Genomic DNA, 18,386 nt, shown 5'->3' with positions numbered 1-18,386 from the left:
GGTGAGAGCAGCGAAATTGAAACTTCTTATCTCCTTTCTATAAACGGGAGCTTGGAGCTCTGCTCCTCTCCGTGACTTCCCTGAGCTTTGTGAATGGCCATTCTCAAAGTGCAGCCCAAGTTGCTCAGTTATAAAAAGCCCAGCCACTTATCCCTGTGACTGAGCCTGCTCCCTGGATGCAGCCAGCCAACCATGGTTCTCAGGTGTACTTGTGGTTTCAAAGAATGCCCCGGCCCTCCTGCCTCCCTCATCACATCGAAAGCTAGAGAGCTCACCTCAGAGCCCACATCCCACCTCAGATGAGGCTCACCCTTCCCATCCTGTCCCTTCTTCATCCATCCCACCTTTCTGACCATTGGCGGTAGATATAATTGGGCGTTCAAGACTTGAAAGATTTCACTGTGGCTTCCCACATTTTTAAAAAAAAATCATCAAAGAGGACAGCAAAAGTGTGAGGCCAAGTTCCCTATAATACACGTGTAGCTATTCGCATAACTTGGAATGTTCTTTCTTTAAATAGGAACTCCCAGGCCTCTTCTCTTAGAGGAATGTTTGGAAAGAACATTGGATTGCAATGTTGGAAATCCTTCCTGTGCTCCAAAGACTGCTCACACTCCAAGTCACTCACACCACTAACTGGTGACATTCAACTAACTGCACTGTACAGCATGTGGCTGGCTTAAGAAGGTAATTGTGTGCAGATGATGCGGTCGCCACTTGAAGTGGTTAGCTTCACTACCCCCACCCCACCCCACCCCTGCTAATTGTCCATGGACGGATTCAAATAGTTTTAAAACTGGCCAATTTAAATGGGCTGCTTTCATGTTATAAATCTATGGTGTGTTGTTTTCAAAAGTAGTCTTTGCAGATACACTTACCTTAAACTCATACTCAGAAGCACCAACCATGACAGGAAGCCACGCTTGGGTTTGGCCAGTAGCAAGTGATGTAGTATTAGGGGGATCATGGGATGGTCCCAGCTCTCAATGTACAATGGGGATGGGGGGGAGAGGGAGAGGGAGGATAAATAACACAGGTTGTAAATGAACGCACAGAGTAGAAAACGGGTCCTTGCAGAAGCTACGGTGCAGTGTTAAGAAACAGAGACAAGCTTAGGCACACTGTTCACATTTACCATCAAAAGCCTGTTCTTTCCTTGACTAACCTCCCTCCACTAGCCTGCAAGCTACTTGCAAGTAGCAAGGGGCTTCATCATAATTTGTAGACACTCAGGGAAGCCAGTAAGAATATAATATGCACTGATGCTTAGCTTATAGACAGGTTATAACTAGATAGAACTTGTGGCTTTGCTGTCATGTAAACAAGTGTGTCACTTCAGACCGGAACAAACCCCAACAATATTGCTAGATTATGGGTGTTAGGATAAGTAAAAAATCCAAGCGGGGACTTCAGTACAGCCATGTTTAAATATCTCAGCTGAACCCCCACTGGCCTCCTGCCTTTTCCCACCCCGTGTTCCCTGACACCTACTGAACACAGACATTTGGTCTGAACTCATAAACTTATTTTTTCTAGAAACTCCACACTCAGTCTTTCTCCCTTCCTCTCCGGACCCTAAAGACAAGTCCTTAGATAGCAAGGGCTGAAAAATCTCCCTAGGAACCTGCATTCCTACCCAGAGCCCTGGCTTTCATATCTTTCAGCCACCAAAAACGGTTCTCTCCAGTGTCCAAAGATCAAATGCCTGTATTTCAGATACAGAATTTGCACATAGGTATTTTGGGCGGAGAGAACCCTTTTCCTCTCAATAGAACACCCAAGAGACTACAGCCTCGTAAACAAAAGGAAAAAAATGGAAAAAAAGTTTTGTTGTTTTTCTTTTTTATTTCTAGGGTCCCATGGTATTTGCGTCTTCAGCTACTTGAGTCTTAAGACGTTTATATATCAGTAGCCAGAACTGGCAAAGCGATTTTTAAGAAGAAAAGATAGGAGAGAAATAATCGTTGTCCATGTATTTCTAAGTTACATTTCATCAGGAGGGGTTGGAAGAGGATACGGAGAAAGTTTTACTTCTTGGTGTTGGAAAACACAGTGCCTTTTTTTTCCTGGCCAGCTAAAGTGTGCCAGCTTTTTCAGACGGAGGAATGTGGAGTGTCAAGGGGTCAGGATCAATCCGGTGTGAGTTGATGGGGCAGGAAGGTGGGGAGGAATGCGAGGAATGTCCCTGTTTGTGTAGGACTCCATTCAGTTCTTTGGCAAGCCGGCCGCCGGGAGCGTATAAAAGCCAGCGCCGCCCGCCCAGCCTCACACAGCTCTTCTCTCCAAGAAGACTCAACCAGACCTCCTCCAGCTCCGACCCCAGGAGACCGACCTCCTCCAGACAGCAGCAGCCCCAGCCCAGCCGACAACCCCAGACGCCACCGCCCGGAGCGTCCAGACACCAACCTCCGCCCCGAGTCCAGGCTCCGGCCGCGCCTCTCGTCGCCTCTGCACCCGGCTGTGCGTCCTCCCGCCGCTCCCCGACCATGCTCGCCTCCGCCGCGGGTCCCGTCAGCCTCGCCTTGGTGCTCCTTGCCCTCTGCACCCGGGTAAGCTCCGGGACTGACGAAAGGGACGGAGGGAGGGCAAAGTGAGCTGCGATGGCAGACTGACCGCCCTCCCTTTCCTCTCCGCAGCCTGCCACCGGCCAGGAGTGCAGCGCGCAGTGTCAGTGCGCAGCCGAAGCGCCGCCGCGCTGCCCCGCTGGCGTGAGCCTGGTGCTGGACGGTTGCGGCTGCTGCCGCGTCTGCGCCAAGCAGCTGGGAGAACTGTGCACAGAGCGCGATCCCTGCGACCCACACAAGGGACTCTTCTGCGACTTCGGCTCCCCCGCCAACCGCAAGATTGGCGTGTGCACTGGTAAGACCCGCAGCCCCCATTCCAGCCCCCTTAGCTTTTGGTGTTGGACCACCACCTCTCTCAAGTCCAGTGTGGTGCGCTCTAGAAAGAGAAAAGCCCTAGTTTGCAGCTGCTTCCAACCGGCCCCCTGCAGTCCTGACCCTAGCTCACCACCTTAGCATGTACAGTGATATAGCTGTTCTGATCCCCGAGACCCTCGTCTGACCTCTACAACTTTGTCTTCCTTTCCTGCAGCCAAAGATGGTGCACCCTGTGTCTTCGGTGGGTCCGTGTACCGCAGCGGCGAGTCCTTCCAAAGCAGCTGCAAATACCAGTGCACTTGCCTGGATGGGGCCGTGGGCTGTGTGCCCTTGTGCAGCATGGACGTGCGCCTGCCCAGCCCCGACTGCCCCTTCCCGAGAAGGGTGAAGCTGCCCGGGAAATGCTGTGAGGAGTGGGTGTGTGACGAACCCAAGGACCGCACAGCGGTTGGCCCTGCCCTAGCTGGTGAGTTGTCTTCATTCAAGTTTCTGTTATTCATCCTTCCCAACTTGAGGGCCAATGCCCAAGTACACCGGGTTAAAGGGAAATTGTCCTATCTGGGTGTTTTACCTCGTGTTTGTGTTCTTCTCTCACAGCCTACCGACTGGAAGACACATTTGGCCCAGACCCAACTATGATGCGAGCCAACTGCCTGGTCCAGACCACAGAGTGGAGCGCCTGTTCCAAGACCTGTGGGATGGGCATCTCCACCCGGGTTACCAACGACAATACCTTCTGCAGACTGGAGAAGCAGAGTCGCCTCTGCATGGTCAGGCCCTGTGAAGCTGACCTAGAGGAAAACATTAAGGTAAATACTCTACCCCTGCTCGCCCGGTTTTACAGAATGACAGGGAAGAGAACCAACGCCGGCTGTCTGACTGCCCTTGTTATTATAGACCCGTTGTCTCCAGAAATACCTAACCACGGAGCTGTCTGGCTAGAATGAGAGATGCTGTAACAGCAGCTGCCGGTTTTCCACTACAAAATTCCCCATGGCCTTAGTTAATTCAAGACACTCCAAAGGAGGCCATGGCTATTTTTGGAAAACTGGCAAACGCAACTCCCAGCCTCTCCCCCTCAGAATATAAACACAAGTCAGATGACATAGGGCTAGTCTACAGAGGGCTGAGGAAGGCCACTCCCATTGTAGTAATTGCTGTTTCTCTTCTCGTCTTCCTTAGAAGGGCAAAAAGTGCATCCGGACGCCTAAAATTGCCAAGCCTGTCAAGTTTGAGCTTTCCGGCTGCACCAGTGTGAAGACCTACCGGGCTAAGTTCTGCGGGGTGTGTACCGACGGCCGCTGCTGCACACCACACAGAACCACCACGCTGCCCGTGGAGTTCAAATGCCCCGATGGCGAGATCATGAAAAAGAACATGATGTTCATCAAGACCTGTGCCTGTCATTACAACTGTCCTGGGGACAACGACATCTTTGAGTCCCTGTACTACAGGAAGATGTATGGAGACATGGCATAAAGCCAGGGAGCAAGGGACATGAACTCATTCATTAGACTATAACTTGAACTGAGTTACATCTCATTTCCTTCTGTAAAAACGGTTACAGTAGCACATTAATTTAAATCTGTGTTTCTAACTGCTGTGGGGGAAAACATCCCACCAAAAGTGAGAACGTTATGTCATTGTCATACAAATAGACTGTCAGTCTCAGACACTGGTTACGAGACAGTTTAGACTCGACAGTTGTTCATTAGCACACAGTGCCAGAACGCACACTGAGGTGAGTCTCTTGCAACAGTGGAGATGCCAGGAGAAAGACAGGTACTATCTGAGGTCATTTTAAAAGCAGCAGTGTGCCTACTTTTTGGAGTCTAGCAGGGGAGGAAGACTATAGCATGCTTGCAGACAGACCTGCTCTAGCAAGAGCTGTGTGTATGCCCTCCACTAGATGAGGCTGAGTCCAGCTGTTCTTTAAGAACAGCTGTTTCAGCTCTGACATTCTGATTCCAATGACACTGGTCAGGAGTTGGAATCTTGTCTATTAGACTGGACAGCTTGTGGCAAGTGAATTTGCCTGTAACAAGCCAGATTTTTATTGATATTGTAAATATTGTGGATAAATATATATATATATTTGTACAGTTATCTAAGTTAATTTAAAGACGTTTGTGCCTATTGTCCTTGTTTTAAGTGCTTTTGGGATTTTTAAACTGATAGCCTCAAACTCCAAACACCATAGGTAGGACATAGAACTTGTCTGTGACTCAAAACAAAGGAGATACTACAGTGGAAATTGTGACCTGAGCGACTGTCAGCACATATGCATAGATGGAAAAGCAATGTATCGGAAGTCAGGTTTCTAGCAGGAAGTGTGGTAAAATCACTGTTGGTGAACGAATGGTCTTTGTTAAGAAATGGCTTGCTCAGGGCTAACTGGTCAGATTTCCACGAGAAAGTGTTTGCTGCTTCTTTGACTATGACTGGTTTGGGGGGGGGCAGTTTATTTGTTGAGAGTGTGACCAAAAGTTACATGTTTGCACCTTTCTAGTTGAAAATAAAGTATATATATTTTTTATATGAAAGACTTGGCTGCTCATTCTTGTAAACTTTTCTTGGGTTTTCTTGGGTGTAAGCAGAAAGTTCATATTTATCTAAGAAGTTTACAAATCCCGTTGATATGCATGAGTCGATTTTTGCATACACATCTCTTACACTGAACCACCCGGGCATACACATCTGTTATCTACAGGGTGTTTAAGGAGCACTGTAAGTTCAGCTCTGTGTAGCTGACTTCAGTTTCCATGGCCAGGACACTTCACTCTGTCCCTTTTGAGTTGGAGCATCTGGACATTAGAGCTAACTTATAATCTTTCACATCAAAGATTAGCCTGTGCCTTACATGGAGAAAATGGTTAAATATAGCTTGTGTGTTTGACCATAGCTCTGGCTCTGAGCTGAACAATGGGATACCTAGCCTAACATGTGCATTGAAGTGAAACCAGATACAAAGTGTGGTTGCACAAGTTCCATGTTTTTATTGCTGTGACAATTCCTGGCAAATGTACAAAAATAGGATAAGTCCATTGACGTTAGTTGAAAATGGTTTTTATTTGCAGGTGATTCCACACTATTGTCCCACATTCCCAAAATAGCTTATAGGTGGCAACATTAAATTCTTCAAGAATCCTGATATAAAAATGATATAGCACATACCTGGCTGTTACTGACCAGTGACGCAAACAGAATCACAAACACTCCAGAGGCACTTCCTTTTCCTAGATTCGAACAGCTGTGGACTCAGAGGATAACACGCCGCCATCAGACTAGCCTGTCCTGTGACAATTAGCAACCTTGTAGTCACTTAGAGAGACAAAAATACACCTGAAAGCAGAGACATTCTACAAACAGCGGCCACACTACAAGCCAAATGAAAGACTTCCCATGAGAAAAGTATTCCTAGTCACAACACTGGGTTTTAGGGTGCAACCTCACAGGTATATGGCAACACTGGCAGCAGCAGCTGCTACCCCAAACAAACACCCCCCAAATAAACACCAAATATGCACAAACAGTAAAGGAATCCCAGAATTGTAGGGGGGGGGGCGGATGAAGCCATAGGAAGGGGAGGACTTGAGACGTTTCCAAATCTGCACACAGAAAACAGTAAGTAAATTGCATAACCAAACTCCCATGAGCAATATGTAGCAGAATTAGGAGACAAGACACCCTTGACCCCGAGATAGTAATGAAGACAAATTGCCAACCACTGAAGGCCTGAGCTGTCTCAGCAGGCGTGGGAAAGGGAAAGGAAGGAAGCATGTGATGGTTTGAAAACAAGAGAGGTCCCAAGAGGCAGCAGGCGCTGGCCAGCACTGCATCTGAGGACAGGGCAGGGATTTATTCTGCTCCAGTACAACCTGCACTCAGGGCTGCTTATTGAGACAAGACACAAACACGCAAAGATGGGATCAACATGGAGCCAGTCAGGGCAAGAGGAAGGAGACTGGGATAAAAATAAGAAACGGAGCCTCAAGACATGGCCCCGTGATCCCAGTGACTTAGTAGGCTGAGCATCTCGGACATTCCTTGTCTTGCTGCTGTAACAAAAGGCTTGACAAAGGCAACTTAAGGAAGGAAGAAAAGGGGTTAATTGTGGCTCCCAGTTGAAGAACACAGTCGGTCATGGGTTGGGGCTGGTAGGCACAGTGGTGGGAGCTTCAGGTAGCTGATCAAGTTGCAGAGAGACATGAATTCTAGAGTGGTCATCTAGCTCATTCATTTTGGGACCAGGCCATGTCCCATGCAGCAGAACTGCCCACAGCTGAGGTGGACATTCCCATTTCATTTGACCTTATCTAGAGAACCTCTCTCAAAACATGTACACAGAGGCCTGTTGTTCCCCTTTTCTTTTTGTTGTTCTAATGAAATACTGATCAAAAGCAAGTTGGATGGACAAGGTTTATTCAAGCTTACAGTATATGAACCCATCATCAAGGGAAGCTAAGGTGGGAAATCAAGACAGGAGCCTAGAGGCAGGAACTTAAGCAGATACCATGTGCAATGGTGCTTACTTTACTTCCATCCCTGTGCTGGTTCATCATCTTTCCTACACAGAACAAACCTACTGCCCAGAGGTGGTGCTACCCACAGAGTCAACTGGTTATCGAGAAATTCCCCTAACGATGTGCTCACAGGTAAATCCAATGGAGGACATCCCTCAGATGATATTTTCCCTTCCCTGGTATGCCACATTGACCACTGAAATTATGGCAGTTGTTTTGACAAATCTAGATTCTGTTGTTAGGTCTCAAACCCAGGGCAAATGATGGAGGTATTATTTAATGTACTGAAGTGAACTTGGCTGCTAGCTTTTCCTAGAATCCCTCAGTCCCTACCTGTCCCAGGACTCTTCTGGCTGGCATACCTTACCTTCTGGTTTTGGCACCAGATGAATTAAGAGAGAGAGAGAGAGAGAGAGAGAGAGAGAGAGAGAGAGAGAGAGAGAGAGAGAGAACATGCCTACTCTTAGGTAGAGTGGACAGAGGCAGGGGCATCTGGGAGAATCCAGAGTAAACATGATCCTGGGCCATGTGAGGAGAGGGGAAAGGGGAAGGAAACCGGGAGAGATGGGAGTGAGAGGAGGTCAGGTACAGTAGCCAAGAGAACAAAAGGTAAAGAAAGCAGGTAACCAAAAATATAATGTAAATATTATAATGTAATCCAAAATAGAATTCAAGGCTGCATGACATAGGGATGAGCCTCTCGGGGGAGAGGAGACCAAGTCAAGTTGATCATCAATATTAGCTACAACACGTTCATCATCTATCAACTAGACATGCAAACATATCACACATAAGTCACACAAAATCTTCAAGCCCTTGTCCCCATGGCTCTTGGTCCTGTTGGCACTCAGTACTAGCCATTACACTGAATTGTGAGTCCAGAACGATGATTAATCTGTCAAGAAAACAAAGTTAGACTTGTCTCAGATTGAGCTGGTTTACTTCAGTAATCCACAACAGCAGAAAAACAAAGATATGGTATCTGTTTCTGCAAAGGGAACGATGGGGCAGACAGATGAGTAAGTTCCGAGTTCTCCAGCTACAGAGAAAGATCCCAGATTACACAAACAAGTTGTTGTAACTTGGAAACACTGAAAGACTTCTATTGAAAAAAATAAAAAAGAAATAAAAGCAATACATGAAGGACACAGTCAAACCACTAAACACATAAAAGAACTCAAGGCATATTGATTTTATGAAACCTTTTAACAAAAGGTGCTAGTGAGCAAGCTTCAAAGACACTTACGACGCTTACATAAGGACTTGCCAACCATGTTGAATACAGCTTATCTCCTTTTAAAATTACTCTTAATGTAAAGTCATTGCACAAAATAATCAGTTCCATTTTGTTATCTACATGTGTGCCATGTTCTTTGCTTGTATTCGCCCACTACTTTTTTCTTCTCGATTATTTTGTACTTGCCTTTTATGTCTTCCCAAATATCCCCCCTTTCCTGGTTGTTTGTGTGTGTGTGCCACACAAAGCTGAACACAAGGGAAAGAAGACAGAAAACCAGCCGCAGTGTAACAGGGGTGAACTACAACTGTACCCTGACCTGGGCTTGGGAGTAGCATGCACATGCGAGTTCACAGCAGAGTTGCAAAGATGACTCAGCAATTAAGAGTTTTGCAGAGAGCCATGTGGCTCACCCATGTAGCTGCTCATAACCATCTGTAACTCCAGATTCAGAGCAGCAGAGGCCTCCTCTTTGGCCTCCTCAGGCACCAAGCGCACATGAGCTGAAATGCATTCATGCTAGCAAACACTCAACCACATAAAATTCTTTCAATTTAAAAATGCTCTCTCTCTCTCTCTCTCTCTCTCTCTCTCTCTCTCTCTCTCTTTCTTTCTCTCTACATTGCCCACTTGGAAAGCTTCGACAGAATAAGAGCAGTACAGAACCTCTAGACCCAGACTTTACTTTGAAATGTTGTCAGAAGCTGACAAGCAGACGTCAATCATTAGCAGGTGATCTTCCTGAGATGGGTCTACCTTAGATTAAAATTTATGATGAATTTTCTCCAGTTGGCAAAGCCCAGGAGAAATCTAGTTTAGGAAATATTCCCACTACTTATATGCTTTGCTATTATTATTAAATATGTAGAACAATCACTGGGCATGAGTGTACCCTTCTGAGCAGATCTCTGCAGAACAAAAAAGATGTACTGTGTTGTACTGATGCTACATAGACAAATATATGATTTCTTAATTCTTAGTGATGATCCTATAAGAATTCCCAAAATTATATTAGCAATTGCTAAGCTCTTCTATAGTGGGGCTGGTATTAAGACCTCTCTGATAATCAGATCTGCATTGAGAACTCTGCCAGTCTCTAATGTCATGAGTGAATTGCTTCAGAGATAGCAAGCAGGCATCTTGTACTCAGAGCACATTCCAAGAGGCTGTAAAACCATTAATCCAAGGTCATAAAAGGGGAACTATTGATTTACTATAGATGCTAGGACATATGGTAAAATATTGACTGATTTTATTGATACAAAACTTCACTAATACCTTGGTCACAAAATATGTTTTGTAATTCTCCATGAACCTGCAGAGCTGGTGACAGATGATGTATGTTTAGTCCAATAATTACTCCTAATGTGTGTGTGTGTGTATATACATACATATATATATATATACATGTAAACATTCTCTGCTGTAAACTACTTATTCAATTTATTTTTTTAAATTATGTATAAATTGTGATGAGCCTTTTACCATGTGATCATGTGTTCTGAAATGTTTAAGTGCTGAGGACAGAGAGAGAGCATTCTGCTTATTCCATTTTTTCTTAGAGAGCTTTCATGGGAAACTTTATAGAACTTAGAAACAAACACCAACATCACTTTTCCAAGTGTCCCCTTTTCTTCATGAAACTTCATCATGCAGGCTGAGCGTTAGAGCAGTGCAGTTCCTGCAGAGATGGAGATAGAACAAAGACTACTGCACTTGATCTTCTGCTGTTTTATGGAGGTGCTAAACATTTCTCACCTCAGAGGGACTCAGAAGGCAGGTCAGCTAACAGAAGCAAAGTGACTTAGACTTAAGGCAGGTAAATGTTTTATTAGCCTACTGAAAACCCAAATATCTCACAAGACCAAATGTTACCCCCACTGATGCTCTTCCCCTCCATTGCCTCAAGAAAAAAAACACAAGAAACAACCACCAGGGCTAGTCCCTGGGAAGAATGTGGATACTAAAACACCAAGGACTTTCTGGTAGTGATGGATTCTAAGTAGATGTACTAGAACTTTTGAAGGGTGAAGCCAAGAGAAAGATAAAAGGTAACTGAGGACATTGACACAGGATGCCCTTGAGTGCCTCTTGGTCCCAGTCTCAGCTCATCAGTCTTCCCCCTTCCTGTTCCTTTTTCATTCCTGTCTAGATGCCATCCTCAACTCGGCAGTGTGGCTGGAAGGCAAGGCATGCACATTCAGCCTCAAAACTGTGCCAGCCAACCCTTTTTAAAGATGGAAGCACTAAGGCTGGGGAGACTCAGCGGAGAGTCCACCTGGGCTTGACTCTCAGTACCCACGAGGTGGCTCAGAGCCAGTTCCAGGACATCCAATGCCTTTCTTTGAACTCCAAGGGTCCCAGGGATGCACATGCTATAATATATACAGAGAGACAAAATACTCATATGCATAATGTAAAATAAATCTAATTAATATTTTTAAAAAAAGATTACCAGCCTTACATCTTTTGTCACAACAGAAAAATGTGGCAATTACCTTCTGAGACTCCCAAGGAATGGCATCAGAACACACATAATAAAATTTTCAGTGATGTTATTTTTTGGAGTATACTACATGTCTCATGTAGTACCTCAGAGAACATTAGCCTCTGATGGACCAAGCCCAGACTCAACCCAGGAATAGCTTTGAAATAATACATCTTTAATCAATACTATTCATTTCATGATGCTCTGTTTAAAGTACATTTGTTTTTTTTTTATCATCTATAGTGCAGTTTTACAAACTTATAAAGTAAACAATCATTATTTTATAATAGAAAACAAAAAACTAAAAAAATGAATATAACAAGATTGTTGGAGATTTGTATAGTTTTGGATTTTGATAGACTAGACAGTTCAGAAAAATGATTGAATGAATGAATGGCCTAACTGTTCAAGTTAGCATGCTTTAATTAGCTCATGTGCTAAGAAGTATGGCGGACACACACATGCCTTAAGAAATGCACATATTCATCACATATCCGGTGTATCTGTTTATCCCATATCTTTATGTGCTTCCCTCCATAAGTATACAACTATTCTATACTTCACAAGCTGTGCTGATTACATACAGACTAATTACACACACACACACACACACACACATATATATATGTATATATATATATATGTACATATATATATATATATATATATATATATATATATGACTAAAGACAAAGTAAGCAAACCAAAACATTCTCAAGATCTAAAGATTGAACCCAAGATAAACGACATGTAGATCTGTCTTCTGTACTGGATGTTTAAAGAATAGTCAAAACCAAAGATATATTGAGGATTACATTCTAATAATGCAACCTTGAGAGCAGGAGAGACAGCTCTGTGGTTAAAAGAATCCACTGCATCTAAAGAACACCCAGATTTAGATCCCAGTATCCATATAAAGACTCATCATCATTCATAACTCCAGTTCTATAGATCTGATGTCCTCTTCTGGCCTCTGGAGATAGCACACAGTACATGTAAAATAGTATAAATAAGTATTCAAACAACCAATCCTGTAGCAAATGGTATTTAAATACATAAGTGCAAATTTTATTAAGATTTGCATTAGTCAACAAATATCACAATTTTGTCATCCAAGTTAACATGCATAATTTATGTAAGTTGATATCTGGAAAATAGCGCCAATATTTAACAACAGCTAACCTATGTCTATGACACTGTAAAAGTTTATTCCTTGTTATATGAAAAAGAAATGAACAAAAGACATGTATGCCTGTTTCAAAGGAATTTTATTCATCCACATTTGAAAAAGTATACAAATGTCTCTTAACAAGAGAACAACTCGAATAAGAGACATTAACTCCATGGGGTGGTGCACAATGACAGGAAAGAAACTTATTTTAGGGGGGAAAGCTGAGCACAAAATCATATAAACTCAATGATTCCTGAACTGGACAGGCAAAATTAATCAACAATGATGGAAATTAGAATAGTAGCTACCTAGGAGACAGAACTTGATCTGAATTGTGAAATGTATCCATTTTATTTAAGAAGCTTAACACTGATAAATTGATATTATTTATTAACACTGATAAATGAGGTCAAGAACTTTGAGTGATTTGCCATAACACTCATGGGAATTGTCTTGAGGAAATTTCCATCTTTTATTTTGTATTTTTTGACTTGTCTACAAAAAAAAAAAAAAAATTACTACTCTACAGCCAAAAAAAAAAAAAAAAAAAAAAAAAAAAAAAAAAAAAAAAAAAAAAATCCTATTTTAAATCTCTGCTTTCTTGAAAGGTAACATATAGTACACATAACAAGCTTCAGGGAATAATTAACTGCAGCACTGTATGAATGGAAAAATCAAACATACTATTTAACAAGGGTAAACATGTCACCCCAAAATGTTTCACCTTTGAGAAACTTCCCAAGATGCAATGCCTTTACAGACAAGTTACAGCTGTTAAAATATCTGATGGGCTCATGCTGACTGTACTGGCTGATTTTGTGTCAACTTGACATAAGCTGGACTTATCACAGAGAAAGGAGCCTCAGTTGAGGAAATGCCTCCATGAGATCCAGCTGTAAGGCGTTTTCTCAACTAGTGATCAATGGGGAAGGGCCCAGCCCATTGTGGGAGGTGCCATCCCTGGCCCAGCCCATTGTGGGTGGTGCCATCCCTGGGCTGGTAGACCTGGGTTCTATAAGAAATCAGGCTGAACAAGCCAAGGGAAGCAAGCCAGTAAGTGACATTCCTCCATGGCCTCTGCATCAGCTCCTGCTTCCTGACCTGCTTGAGTTCCAGTCCTGACTTCCTTTGGTGATGAACAGCAATGTGGAAGTGTAAGCTGAATAAACCCTTTCCTCCCCAGCTTGCTTGCTTCTTGGTCATGATGTTTGTGCAGGAATAGAAACCCTGACTGAGGCACTGACCTTTACTTAAATCTTACAGAACATGTCGACCTCCTTTTTTCCTCCATATTTGCTTATCAACCATGTTCCCGAAAACATGAATTCAAGATGGAATGATAGATGTATACTCACGGGACTCAGAGGACTTCACTTGATTATAGAATACCACAGGTTCTAAGGCTTCCTGAGACCCATGTGAAAAATAGTTTCATGCTGTGTGCAGTCCACCTTAGAAACAGGGATTATCAGCATACTCTGTATTTGTGACTGTATTCCATCAGAATCCTAGTAGGAGCATTGATAGAAACTGCCACTTGCATGGAAAACAAAAATGATTCTTATCTACTTTGCCTTGATCTAATTAAAAGACAAAAACTAAAGAAAAGCTACATGCATCCTGGAGCAGGAGCCAAACAAAGTGATGTTCCCAGTGATCTGTACTCTCACATGTATAATCAAAATTATTAAGAAGTGTTCTGTGTAAACACACTTTTATACAAGAAAACAGGCCCGAATGACTCACAGAGCATCAAAGTCCTCCCTCTACAAAGACTGGGCAGTGAAGAAACATCAAATGCTTCCCGTTTCCACCTAAGATGTTCAAAATACAAAGTTAGGAAAGTAAGGCTTTGAGGAAAAGTGGCTGAGTGGTGTCCCTAGTCCTTACCCTGTGTTTTCACGTCTGCACTGCCCTAGAAGAGCACTCTGACCTCACTGTCTTTGTCCTGGGTGCCACACAAAGCACGCTGAACTTGGGAAGCACAGATAGATCTAACTCAAACCATGTGTCACCCAAGACTCTCAAACCTGTAAATTTCTATCCTCCTTCAGCAATGTTGTCTTTTAAACCCAGTGCGTCTCTCTGACTTATCCTGTGCTTGAGACTGAACTCCTCTAAAACGGAGACATCCACCATAAAAGAATTAAAGATAAACTTCCATTGTTTTTATATTAAAAAAAATATATTCTTTTATGTTATTCCAGGGGATTTTTTATGTGAGCAGACAAAACTTTCTTTTTTTTTTTAATCACAATCTGAATTCCTCAGCTAAATTCTTTCCAGTATGTGTCAGCTTTGCTCAGTGTTTGCTACAGAGACGGCCACTGAGGACTGAAAATGATGCTCAATCCAAGACCTTTGGAAGAACTCTCACAGCACTGACTGCTTCTGTTTCTATTATTTCTATTTTTTAAGTGCTTAACTTATTTGGTCATCATCATCATTTTCATCATTGTGACAGATTGTGTGTGTATGTGTGTGTGTGTGTGTGTGTGTGTGTGTGTGTGTGTGTGTGTGTGCAGAATTGTGGATGGCATGGCATGTGTGGAGGTCAAAGAATACATTTTGAAAGTCATTTCTCTCTTTCCACTGTGGATTCCTGGGATTGAACTCAGGTCACTGGATGCTTTTACCATGTGAGCTGTCTCACCAGCCCCTTGTTTGTGTTTTTAAACTAAACCTATCATTTGGGCTGATGAATCTCAACACAAAAATTATTTCATGTCATTTATAATGTTTAAGCTAGGGTTATTGGGCAAGTTTACATATTTATATCAAGGGGCTCTGGGAGGTCTGGGCACTTCCCAGAATACTGTTGCTGGAGATGCCACAATGTCAGGATGTGGTGAGAGAGAGAACCATGCAGGGAAATGGGCCAACACCACAGTTCCCTAAATTAATATATTTGGGATAAAGAATGACCAACTTTCTCATGTGACCTTAGGAGCTTGGTGTGTGGCATTGGGTTTGACCTTGGTGACTTAGTGAGCAACTAGAAATGTGACCCTGAATAATATCACATCCGTCTACTCATGGCATGTGTACAAAGTTCTCAGTGACTTTCAAACCCTTTGTCAAGACTGTCTGTTTTCTATTTATTGTAATAAATACTAAAGTACATTAAAAGCAGTGATTCTCAATCTTTCTAAAAACTTGGCCATTTAATACAGTCCATCATACTGTGGTGGCCCCCAACCATAAAATTATTTTAGTTCCTACTTCAAAGCTGTCATTTTGCTATTGCTACGAATCATAATGTAAATATCTATGTTTTATAATATAGTCTTCAGTGACTCCTGTGAAAGGATTATTCAATTCCCATAGGGGTCAAGAAAAACCAACATAGAGAAATCCATGATGATAAAATAAGTTTTAGACTGAAAGCCCAGGATCTGTGTGTAACCACATTTTCTGCCCAAATAATGGAGAAGACCTATTCAGCCAAGCCCTTCAGAATCTGTTAATGTTCCAGGGGCATAGGGGTCAGAAGCTCATGTTGACCTTTTAGAAAAGTATCCACAGCAGAGAGCTGCTGGGGGGTATTGTTGGTTAAAAAAAGAAAATATGTAGGCCAGTAGGCATGGCCCTGGAAGCTACTGTCATGGCAACACATGGTTACCACTGTTGAAATCAACTCCTAAAAGTTGTACTTGCCACACCCTACAGCCGAAAGGCTCCTGTGGGAGCCCATTGACTGGAAGCATCATTGGGTGTATTTAGCAAGGAACGAGGTCTGTGGGTCAGCTATGGGAAGAGTGGTTTTTGGACGGAGGCTGTTTTTCTTTTCCTTGTTATTTTGTTAAAACCTCCATAGGTGACTCACCCCTGAGAGAAGGAGACAGACTGTCAGTCTTGTTAGCATTGACACTAACCATCATAGTTTCCTCCAAACCCAGGGTCCCCTGGCCATCCTGTGTGCTAGTCATGGAGGTATAAATCTGCTTGCTCCCCAGGTGGAAACTCTCCACCATTTTTGGTGCCTCTTCTCTCCTCACTCACATGCAGATATTTTTAACTCTGCTTTGGAAAATCATCTATATAAACAATGGCCCTAGATCCAGAAACCACCTGACCTTCCCAAAACACTTCCGAGCTTTTCACCCCTGGGAGCTCTGCAGTGTCTTCACAGTGAGCACCAGAGACAAAACAAACCCTTGGTCCAAGAAGAGAGCAGGGGAAAGTGGATATGTTAAAGTACACAGAACATGCTGTTGTATTTTTCTTAACAAAGCTACGTACAGGAGAAACCGCTATATGTACCAGGGCTGTATCTGTTATGGCTCTGTCAAAGAGGACTTCCTGTGGGCAACAGAAGATTATGTCTTGCTTTTTAATCTACTTCTGGCATTCTACTAATTGGTGTGTTGAGATCATTGATTTTTAAAGGGATTTTGGCACAAATGAACTATTGTCTGTAATGTTGGTTACTGCTTGTGGTTTTCACCCATGTTCTTCCCCTTATTTGTCATATATATATATATATATATATATATATATATATATATATATATATATATATGTAATTCATATATATGTAATTCATATATATATGTAATTCATATATATGTAATTCATATATATATGTAATTCATATATGTGTAATTCGTATACATATGTCATTCATAGACATATTTTTGTCATTCATATATATATGTATGTATATATATTGTCTGCTGTGGTATTGACTGAGTATTGTGTATGGTTCAGTTTAGAACAACAGTCATATCCTTAAGTTGATTTTATTGCTTGCTCTACTCTTCAGATGGCATGTTTATAACTAGCCCAGGTCTACCTTTACCCACTCCGCTGATGCTGAGTTTTAGTAACAGCGTACTTCTTTCCTCTGTTGCCTTGTCTCTGTTTCAGTCACATATAAATAAATACACATATACACTAATACATACAAATATCTTCTAAAACAGTTTAATCAACTCAAAAGCGTGGTCCTAGACTGTGGTGTCAACGAAGCAGCTGACAAGAAAAATAAAAGCTTTACCTGGATGAATATGTTCTTAACCCTTCAGCCCATGCATGTGAGCACAGCCCGCCTTCTTCTGCAGCTACTCACTGGGGCTGAAGTCACGTGACACATCTGGGCCCATGTCACCCTCTCTCTCTCTCTCTCTCTCTCCCTCCCTCCCTCCCTCCCTCCCTCCGGCGAACTGACTGCTGTCATTGCTTACTGCTAAGGTGGCCTTAGTATCACTGGTTGGATACTGGCATTCGCCCATCCTCTTCCATCATTGGGACGCACCTCAGAATCACGTGTGGTTCTTCACCCCTCCCCCACCTGCCTTCTTCATGTCTACCTAAGTAGATTTCCCAGAGCTGTAGGCAGTCACATGTCTAAGAGAGCACAGAAGGCACAGGGGTCCTCCTTCCATTTACCCAGAAGGCTTCAGAATGTTAAGCTTCAGTTTGGGGGTTCCCTCATATTACTGTAAGGTGCCAATGTCTTTTCCTGTTCTAGAAGTGGAAGATGCTGTAGCAAACCAACCAACCTGTCTGCAGAAATTTCCACAAAGGAAGCAAGCACTGGTCCATATGTACGCATTCACTTTAAATTAAAATCTTTTCTAAGCAACTTTGTTTTCCCATAATTCTTGCTGTATGTTTCACCACGTTTTACTGCAATATTTGTTAGAAGTACAAATTAATTGTGCTAATTAGTTTCCCTGTTCCACTCCAAGAAGTTCTGAGGTTCCCTAGCTGTTATCATTTCTCTTGGTGCTCGCGTTGTCAGTAGGTTACACAAGACAGCTTCACAGTCTGTACTGTCTTATCCCCTATTACTCCGATACATAGGGTTTTGGTCAGATCAAACTTACTCATACTCCCACAAAGATTTCATATTTTACTTTTATTCACTGTGTGTGTGCGCATGTATGTGTGTAGACATGTATGTGTTTGTAAAGATGCCTGCATGTGTGTACGTGTTTGTGCATTTATATGTATGTGTGTACGTATTCTTATGTATGAATGTGTGTAAAATGTGTGCTTGTGTGCATATGTTTGTATGTGTGTGTGCCTGTGTGTGCCTGTATATGTATGAATGTGTGCATGTGTGTATGAGCATGTGCATGTG

The 18,386-nt window shown here is 42.8% G+C and overlaps 1 protein-coding gene across 1 annotated transcript; it reads left to right on the top strand.

The window, feature by feature from the left end:
* The first annotated feature begins 2,284 nt into the window (after window positions 1-2,284).
* CCN2 (cellular communication network factor 2) lies at window positions 2,285-5,422 on the top strand. The gene is made up of 5 exons (XM_080929384.1): window positions 2,285-2,549; window positions 2,637-2,859; window positions 3,094-3,345; window positions 3,477-3,688; window positions 4,062-5,422. Exons 1-5 carry the CDS (start codon window positions 2,487-2,489, stop codon window positions 4,356-4,358), a joined length of 1,047 nt encoding a protein of 348 aa, XP_080785510.1. The 5' UTR covers window positions 2,285-2,486; the 3' UTR covers window positions 4,359-5,422.
* The last annotated feature ends 12,964 nt before the right edge of the window (window positions 5,423-18,386 follow it).

This window comes from Micromys minutus (genome assembly GCF_963924665.1).
Source record: "Micromys minutus genome assembly, chromosome: 15".
NCBI classification, from domain to species: Eukaryota; Metazoa; Chordata; class Mammalia; order Rodentia; family Muridae; genus Micromys; species Micromys minutus.
Note: the sequence above shows the minus strand (reverse complement) of the source record. Positions and strands in the feature narration are given on the sequence as shown.